This window comes from Entelurus aequoreus, linkage group LG14 (genome assembly GCF_033978785.1).
Source record: "Entelurus aequoreus isolate RoL-2023_Sb linkage group LG14, RoL_Eaeq_v1.1, whole genome shotgun sequence".
NCBI lineage: Eukaryota > Metazoa > Chordata > Actinopteri > Syngnathiformes > Syngnathidae > Entelurus > Entelurus aequoreus.
This window is the reverse complement of record NC_084744.1, coordinates 51981611-51991610: the sequence shown is the minus strand read 5'-3', so window position 1 is coordinate 51991610 and position 10000 is coordinate 51981611. Positions and strand designations below refer to the sequence as shown.

Below are 10000 nucleotides of genomic sequence, written 5' to 3'. Positions count from 1 at the left end.
CTGCTCCCAAGCTCTGGAACAACCTACCTCTAAATGTTAGACAAGCCTCCTCTCTTCCTGTTTTTAAATCTCTCTTAAAAACATACTTTTATTCCATGGCTTTTAACACTGAGTGATATCCATCCTGCAATGGCGCCCCATAATACACCTGCTGTGAACCTGTTTTTATGTTTCTATATTTTATTTATTTATTTTTTATCGTGTTCTGTTTGTGTTGTGTTGTGTTTGCTCGGTTCTCGTATTATCTTTTAACCTGCCCATTGTACAGCACTTTGGCTACCCCTGTGGTAAATTTTAAATGTGCTTTATAAATAAAGTTGATTTGATTAATTAGATGCTTATTAACATGCAAATTAGTAACATATTGGCTCTTAATTTGTCATTATTAAGTGCTTAATAATACCTTATTCTGCATGGCCTTATTATAACTGGGGATGATGTTTGATAAGAAATTATCGAGTTCGAGCCCATTATCGAATCCTCTTATCGAATCCTCTTATCGAACCGATTCCTTATCGATTCTCCAGATAGGTTGTTGTATATGGAAAAAAACACAATATTTGGTTTAACAAAAGCTTACATTTATTTTATAAGAAAAAAATAAAATAAATAAATAAATATTGACTGTACCCCCTTAAAAAATAAAATAAATAAATATGGACTGTTGTTACCCAAAGTATATTAAGTGGGATTTTTCAGAAAAACAAATATACACAGTTACACAAAAACAACCTGTCTCTGTCACTATAGGTGAATAGCCATACCTTGAGGCGTTTTTTCCGGTCCATTATTTTTGCTGCTTGTGTGACATCACAGGAAATGAGGTCATTTCCTGTGATGTCCCACAGGGCGTTTCTTGTGGGACGGGATTCGAATAAAGAACCAACTCTTTTTCTTAACTATAGTGGCCTCGATAATGGGAACCGGTTCTCAAAAAGGGATTCAAATCCATGGAATCGGTTCTTTTCTTATCGAACAACCGGGAGAACCGGTTTCGAACATCATCCCTAATCCTAACCCTAACCCTCTAACCCTAACCCTAACCAAATAATTGTAAATCAAGTCTTTGTTACTTAGAATATGTGTCATGATCCGTGGTCCGGATCATGTTTTTGTTATGTTCTGTTAGTTTTAGACTCCATAGTTCCTGTTTTTGTGCGTTTTTGGCGACTTATTAGTTTCACCTGCCTCTGGTGTTCGGGACACGCACCTGCTCTAATCAAGAAACCATTATTTAAGCCTGTCTTTGCCAGTCAGTCGTCCTGGCGTCATTGCTTGTTTCATGCGATACCATAGTTCATTCTGTCCGATTCCAAGTTTATGCTAGTTGTTCGATTCATGCCGTGCCCACGTAAGTGTTAGTTGTTTCATGCCACAGTAAGTCGTGTTTGTTCCATGCCATAGTCCATGTTATGTGTTTAGCTTCTATGTTTCCTGCGTTGTTATTTTTTTGTTTCGTTAGCTTCCCGTGTGATCGGCACACTTTTCTTTTGTTTGGTTCCGGTCTTTATGTGTAGGATTAATTGAGAAAATAAATATGTTCCTTCCTGCAAGTCTTGTCCGGAATAGTCCGTTTGCATCCCGGGAGAACAACCCCCCCCCCCCACCCCCGTTATGACAATATGTTCTCCATACTAAAGTGTTACCTTTGTTTAATTTAAATGTTTTGTACATTTGTCATTCCCAAACAAAAACAATCCCAGCGTTGACGTTGCAAATTGAAAAAAACGCTGCCAAATTGAAATAAATAAATAAAGACATTGCAGTAATTAATCAGCGACACCACGCGTGTTTAAAATTTAAAACCTCTGAGTGATTTATGGCCCGATTTATGTCATATATTGTAGACCTGAGGTAGGGGTGTATAGTTTATATATAAAATAGGGCTGTGAATCTTTGGGCATCGCACGAGTCACCTTTTCTCCTCCAAACATATTGCTGGGTGTTGTGGCCAAACAGCTCAATTTTTGTTTCATCTGACCACAGAACTTTCCTCCAGAAGGTCTTATCTTTGTCCATGTGATGTCAGATGAAACAAAAATTGAGCTGTTTGGCCACAATACCCAGCAATATGTTTGGAGGAGAAAAGGTGAGGTTTTTAATCCAAGGAACACCATCCCTACCGTCAAGCATGGTGGTGGTAGTATTATGCTCTGGGCCTGTTTTGCTGCCAATGGAACTGGTGCTTCAAATGGGACAACGAAAAAGGAGGATTACCTCCAATTTCTTCAGGACAACCTAAAATCATCAGCCCGGAGGTTGGGTCTTGGGCGCAGTTGGGTGTTCCAACAGGACAATTACCCCAAACACACATCAAAAGTGGTAAAGGAATGGCTAAATCAGGCTAGAATTTGTCATGACGAGGGGGTTTTGGCATCTTACTGCGAGGATTGTTCTCCCAGGAAGCAAACGGACTTTTCCGGACAAAGGTAGCAGGTAGGAACATATTTATTAATTAATAAATCCTACACAGGACAAAAGTCAGGAACTAAAACAAAAGGAAAGCGTGCCGATTGCACGAGAGGCTAAGGGACATAAAACTTAAAACAGAAAACATAGTCAAGTCACGTGACCGATCATGAGCTGTTTCGGTCACGTGACCGATACGCGAACTGTGTCGCACTGACGCCTCCTCTGTGCCCTGTGAGCGGGTCTTTTCTACAGCCAGAGAAATAATAACTAAGAAGAGAAATCGTCTAAAATGTAATACGTTGGAAAAACTGTTTTTTTTTTAAAAATAAAAATGTGTAAAAAATAAAATTAAATAAAAAAAAAATCCAGTCCACAAACATCCTCATTCACAACACGTTCTCTTAGATTTCCATGTTATGATACATGTTCACATTATTTATTGACTGCATCTAAAAAAGATAAAAATATATTGTTATTTAAATGAAGATATGAAATAATCCTAAATGAAATACAATGACTTGGTTTATATTATTGTATATACTAGGTCATAAAATCAGTGTCAGTTGAGTCGGTCCATAGGTTGCCTGTAGGGATTTTTAATGTCCAGCAGATGTCAGTATTTAGTGACACAGTATCAATACAGTTTTGCAATGTGTCGAAACGCTTCATGACGCCTCATCAACCCATCACTAATGGACATGAAACAAACAAAACTTACTGTGGCAAGAAACGAGCAGCATGAACTAAGCATGAAACAATCAGCATGAACTAAGCATGAAACAATCAGCATGAACTAAGCATGAAACAATCAGCATGAACTAAGCATGAAACAATCAGCATGAACTAAGCATGAAACAATCAGCATGAACTAAGCATGAAACAATCAGCATGAACTAAGCATGGAACAATCAGCATGAACTAAGCATGAAACAATCAGCATGAACTAAGCATGAAACAATCAGCATGAACTAAGCATGAAACAATCAGCATGAACTAAGCATGAAACAATCAGCATGAACTAAGCATGAAACAATCAGCATGAACTAAGCATGAAACAATTAGCATGAACTAAGCATGAAACAATCAGCATGAACTAAGCATGAAACAATTAGCATGAACTAAGCATGAAACAATCAGCATGAACTAAGCATGAAACAATCAGCATGAACTAAGCATGAAACAATCAGCATGAACTATGGTATCTCCAGAAAACAAGCAATGACGCCAGCACGACTAACTGGCAAAGACATGCTTACATACTGGTCTCTTGATTAGAGACAGGTGTGACCCGAACGCAAGAGGCAGGTGAAAATCACAAGTCGACATGGAAACTAAAACAAACAAGGGTGCACAAAAACAGGACCTCTTGGAGTCTTAAACTAACAGAAAATAACAAAAAACATGATCCAGACCACAGATCATGACAGAATTAAGGTTTTGAATGGCCTTTCCAAAGTCCTTACTTAAACATGTGGACAATGCTGAAGAAACAAGTCCAATGTTAGAAAACCAACCAATTTAGCTGAACTGCACCAATTTTGTCAAGAGGAGTGGTCAAAAATTCAAGCAGAAGCTTGTGGATGGCTACCAAAAGCGCCTTATTGCAGTGAAACTTGCCAAGGGACATGTAAGCAAATATTAACATTGCTGTATGTATACTTTTGACCCAGCACATTTGCTCACATTTTCAGTAGACCCATAATAAATTCATAAAAGAACCAAACTTCATGAATGTTTTTTGTGACCAACAAGTATGTGCTCCAATCACTCTATCACAACAAAATAAGAGTTGTAGAAAGTATTGGAAACTCATGACAGCCATGACATTATGTTCTTTACAAGTGTATGTCAACTTTTGAGCATTACTGTATATCTGATTTATGACACCAAAAGACTTCCAAAGTGTGCGATTAAATAGATACAATCAAAATAGTGTCATTCTCATGGAGATTTCAGAGCCATTTTCAACAACAATGCTAATCAAGCAGACTTTGTGAGAGCCAACAGCTGTTACTTTGGGACAAATTATGATCCAGGACCTTATATTTTTGAGGCCGAATACAAAGAGGATGAACAATAAGTTTTAGAACCCGAATGACGGATGCAGCTTTATTGTGACACTAGCATCCGCAGCATTGCTCGGTGCTAAACGTACAAACTAACCATAACAAACCAGAAAAAAAAAACCCACTTAGTGTAATATTTCCACTCTCGCCGATGGGACGCTCACATAATTTTGTTTTAGATGAAGATTCAGTCGCGATCCTCATAAAGGCTTAAAAAAAAGGTTCCTGCAGGAAGCCTCTTTTGTTTGTTTTTTCGCCATCTCTGGGGATGTCAAAGTCGATCAACCTGTCGGTCCATGGCCACGTTTGTCTACAGGTAGGTGAGAGGTGCATGAAGTATATCATCTAGAATTTACTTCTAGCAAGTTTGAGACAAAGCAGAAGCAGCTCAGTGTGTCAACAATAGCAGCAACAATTAGCTCGCTGCTATCAATGCGCCGCTAAAATAGTCCGTCTGCGTTGGCACTTATAATAACAATAGCACTCATGTTTGCTTCATTTTCAGGTCACGACATGTGAATGGAATAATGTTGGCGCCCTCTGGATTATTTTAGAGAGTATAATGAATGCAACAGAGGGGGCCTGTTGAATCAATTGTTGGCTATTTATTTATGTTAGCACACATAAGTAAACACGCTGCAGGGCTGCTTGTATCGCACATGATATCACACACAAACATGCAGAAGGACTGCTTGTATCGCACATGATATCACGCACACATAAACATGCTGCAGGACTGCCTGCATCACACATGATATTACACACAAACACGCTGCAGGATTGCTTGTATTGCACATGATATCACACACAAGTAAACACGCTGCAGGACTGCTTGCATCGCACATGATATCACACACACGCATAAACATACTGTAGGACTGCTTGCATCACACATGATATCACACACAAGTTAACATACTGGAGGACTGCTTGTATCGCACATGATATCACACACACAAACATGCTGCAGGACTGCTTGTATAGCACATGATATCACACCCAAGTAAACACGCTGTGGGACTGCTTGTATTGAACATGATATCACACATTGGCAAACACGCTGTGGGACTGCTTGTATCGCACATGGTATCACACACACACATGCTGAAGGACTGCTTGTATCGCACATGATATCCAACACAACACGCTGTGGAACTGCTTATATCGCACATTATATCAAACACAAGTTAACACGCTGCAGGACTGCTTGTATTGCACATGATATCACACCTAAACATGCTGCAGGACTGCTTGCATCACACATGATATCACACCCAAGTAAACACGCTGTGGGACTGCTTGTATTGCACATGATATCACACATAGGTAAACACGCTGTGGGACTGCTTGTATCACACATGATATCACACACAAAGTAACACGCTGCAGGACTGCTTGTTTTGCACATGGTATCACACACACACAAACATGCTGCAGGACTGCTTGCATCGCACATGATATCACACCCAAGTAAACACGCTGTGGGACTGCTTATATTGCACATGATATCACACATAGGTAAACACGCTGTGGGACTGCTTGTATTGTACATGATATCACACACATAAACATGCTGCAGGACTGCTTGCATCGCACATAATATCACACAAGTAAACACGCTGCAGGACTGCTTGCATCGCACATGATATCACACACACGCATAAACATGCTGTAGGACTGCTTGCATCACACATGATATCACACACAAGTTAACATGCTGGAGGACTGCTTGTATCGCACATGATATCACACACACACAAACATGCTGCAGGACTGCTTGTGTAGCACATGATATCACACCCAAGTAAACATGCTGTGGGACTGCTTGTATTGAACATGATATCACACATTGGCAAACACGCTGTGGGACTGCTTGTATCGCACATGGTATCACACACACACATGCTGAAGGACTGCTTGTATCGCACATGATATCCAACACAAGTAAACACGCTGTGGAACTGCTTATATCGCACATTATATCACACACAAGTTAACACGCTGCAGGACTGCTTGTATTGCACATGATATCACACCTAAACATGCTGCAGGACTGCTTGCATCGCACATGATATCACACCCAAGTAAACACGCTGTTGGACTGCTTGTATTGCACATGATATCACACATAGGTAAACACGCTGTGGGACTGCTTGTATCACACATGATATCACACACAAAGTAACACGCTGCAGGACTGCTTGTTTTGCACATGGTATCACACACACATAAACATTCTGCAGGACTGCTTGCATCGCACATGATATCACACCCAAGTAAACACGCTGTGGGACTGCTTGTATTGCACATGATATCACACAAAGGTAAACACACTGTGGGACTGCTTGTATTGTACATGATATCACACACAAACATGCTGCAGGACTGCTTGCATCGCACATAATATCACACAAGTAAACACGCTGCAGGACTGCTTGCATCACACATGATATCACACAAGTAAACACGCTGCAGGATTGCTTGTATTGCACATGATATCACACATACGTAAACACGCTGCATGACTGCTTGTATCGCACATGATATCACACACAAGTAAACACTCTGCCGGACTGCTTGTATCGCACATGATATCACACACAAGTAAACACTCTGCAGGACTGCTTGCATCGCACATGATATCACACACAAACATGCTGCAGGACTGCTTGTATAGCACATGATATCACACCCAAGTAAACACGCTGTGGGACTGCTTGCATCGCACATGATATCACACACAAGTAAACACGCTGTGGGACTGCTTGTATTGCACATGATATCACACATAGGTAAACACGCTGTGGGACTGCTTGTATTGCACGTGATGTCACACCCAATTAAACACGCTGTGGGACTGCTTCTATTGCACATGATATCACACATAGGTAAACACGCTGTGGGACTGCTTGTATCGCACATGATATCAGACACAAACATGCTGCAGGAGTGCTTGTATAGCACATGATATCACACACAAGTAAACATGCTGCATGACTGCTTGCATCACACATGATATCACACACAAACACGCTGCAGGATTGCTTGTATTGCACATGATATCACACCCAAGTAAACATGCTGCAGGTCTGCTTGTATCGCACATGATATCAAACACAAGTAAACATGCTGCAGGACTGCTTGTATCGCACATGATATCAAACACAAGTAAACATGCTGCAGGACTGCTTGTATCAATAATATATCACACAGAAGTAAACACGCTGCAGGACTGCTTGTATTGCACATGATATCACACACACAAGTAAACACGCTGCAGGACTGCTTGTATCACACATGATATCAGACACAAGTAAACATGCTGCAGGACTGCTTGTATCAATAATATATCACACAGAAGTAAACACGCTGCAGGACTGCTTGTATTGCACATGATATCACACACACAAGTAAACACGCTGCCGGACTGCTTGTACCTCACATGATATCACACACGAGTAAACACGCTAAAGGACTGCTGCTTGTATCGCACATTATACAGTAATCATATAATAATCATTTAATTATTTTTTGTTGCTGATATTACTACTTGGCGTGCTGAAAATGCTCCAATTACCACTTCATTCAATTTACAGCTGTAGCTGTAGGCAACCTACTAATGTAGTTTGCGATCCAGTATTGTTATCTCGCTCTGCATGCGCTTTAAAAAGTGTCTACTTAGTCATACACTTGTCACCCTGCTGTTTATAAACGTGTCAGGACTATTCACGCCGACTCAGCAGTTTAGCGCCATTACCACATGTTGCTGCTGTGTTGTACAAAATGCAACACTTTCCTCTCCACATGAAGTTTTAATATCACATAGATATATTTAATCAGTTTTTGTATCGTTCTTTTTCATGTGGCGTCAGATCTCCACCAAGGAGCACCTGGACGACGGCGTGCTGCGCTGCACCGTGCAGGACCTGCTGCGCTACGACGACTACAACAACGACGGACTCCTCAGCCTTCACGAGTTCTACACCGCTTTCCGTGAGTCACCTTTTTGCCGACAGCATCCATCAAAGAGACTCGTGTTAGCGAGCACATACAAGATGTGAAGTCTAATACAAAACCAGAATACAATGATTTGCAAATCCTTTTCAACTTATATTCAATTTAAAAGACTGCAAAGACAAGATATTTCATGTTCCAACTGAGAAACTTCAATGTTTTTTGGCAAATAATCATTAACTTACAATTTAATGGCAGCAACACACTGCAAAAAAGTTGTCACAGGGGCATTTTTACCACTGTGTTACATGGCCTTTCCTTTTAACAACACTCAGTAAACGTTTGGGAACTGAGACCAATTTTTGAAGCTTTTCAGGTGGAATTATGTCCCATTCTTGCTTGATGTACAGCTTAAGTTGTTCAACAGTCCGGGGGTCTCCGTTGTGGTATTTTAGGCTTCATAATGCACCACACATTTTCAATGGGAGACAGGTCTGGACTACAGGCAGGCCAGTCTAGTACCCGCACTCTTTTACTACGAAGCCACGCTGTTGTAACAGGTAGCTTGGCATTGTCTTGCTGAAATAAGCAGGGGCGTCCATGATAACATTGCTTGGATGGCAACAAAACCTGTATGTACCTTTCAGCATTAATGGTGCCTTCACAGATGTGTAAGTTACCCATGCCTTGGGCACTAATACACCCCCATACCATCACACATGCTGGCTTTTACACTTTGCGCCTATAATAATCCGGATGGTTCCTGTTTCCAAAAACATTTTGAAATGTGGACTCGTCAGACCACAGAACACTTGTCCACTTTGTATCAGTCCATCTTAGATGAGCTCGGGCCCAGCGAAGCCGGCGGCGTTTCTGGGTGTTGTTGATAAATGGCTTTCGCTTTGCATAGTAGAGTTTTAACTTGCACTTACAGATGTAGTGACGAACTGTAGTTACTGACAGCGGTTTTCCGAAGTGTTCCTGAGCCCATGTGGTGATATCCTTTACACACTGATGTCGCTTTTTGATGCAGTACCGCCTGAGTAATCGAAGGTCCGTAACATCATCGCTTACGTGCAGTGATTTCTCCAGATTCTCTGAACCTTTTAATGATATTACGGACCATAGATTGTGAAATGCCTAAATTCTTTGCGATAGCTCGTTGAGAAATGTTGTTCTTAAACTGTTCAACAATTTGCTCACGCATTTGTTGACAAAGTGGTGACGCTCGCCCCATCCTTGTTTGTGAATGACTGAGTATTTCATGGAAGCTGCTTTTATACCCAATCATGGCACCCACCTGTTCCCAGTTAGCCCGTTCACCTGTGGGATGTTCCAAATACGTGTTTGATGAGCATTCCTCAACTTTCTCAGTCTTTTTTGCCACTTGTGCCAGCTTTTTTTAAACATGTTGCAGGCATCAAATTCCAAATGAGCTAATATTTGCAAAAAATAACGTTTTCCAGTTTGAATGTTAAATATCTTGTCTTTGCAGTCTATTCAATTGAATATAAGTTGAAAAGAATTTGCAAATCATTGTATTCTGTTTTTATTTACCATTTACACAA

The 10000-nt window shown here is 40.6% G+C and overlaps 1 protein-coding gene across 2 annotated transcripts in view; it reads left to right on the top strand.

Moving 5' to 3' along the window:
- The window catches only part of fstl4 (follistatin-like 4), a 404450-nt gene that overhangs the window by 309795 nt on the left and 84655 nt on the right, over positions 1–10000 (top strand). For both annotated transcript variants that reach the window (XM_062070160.1, XM_062070161.1), the window contains one exon: positions 8351–8471. In XM_062070160.1, coding sequence (XP_061926144.1) covers positions 8351–8471 — 121 coding nt within the window. The remainder of the gene's footprint in view (positions 1–8350; positions 8472–10000) is intronic.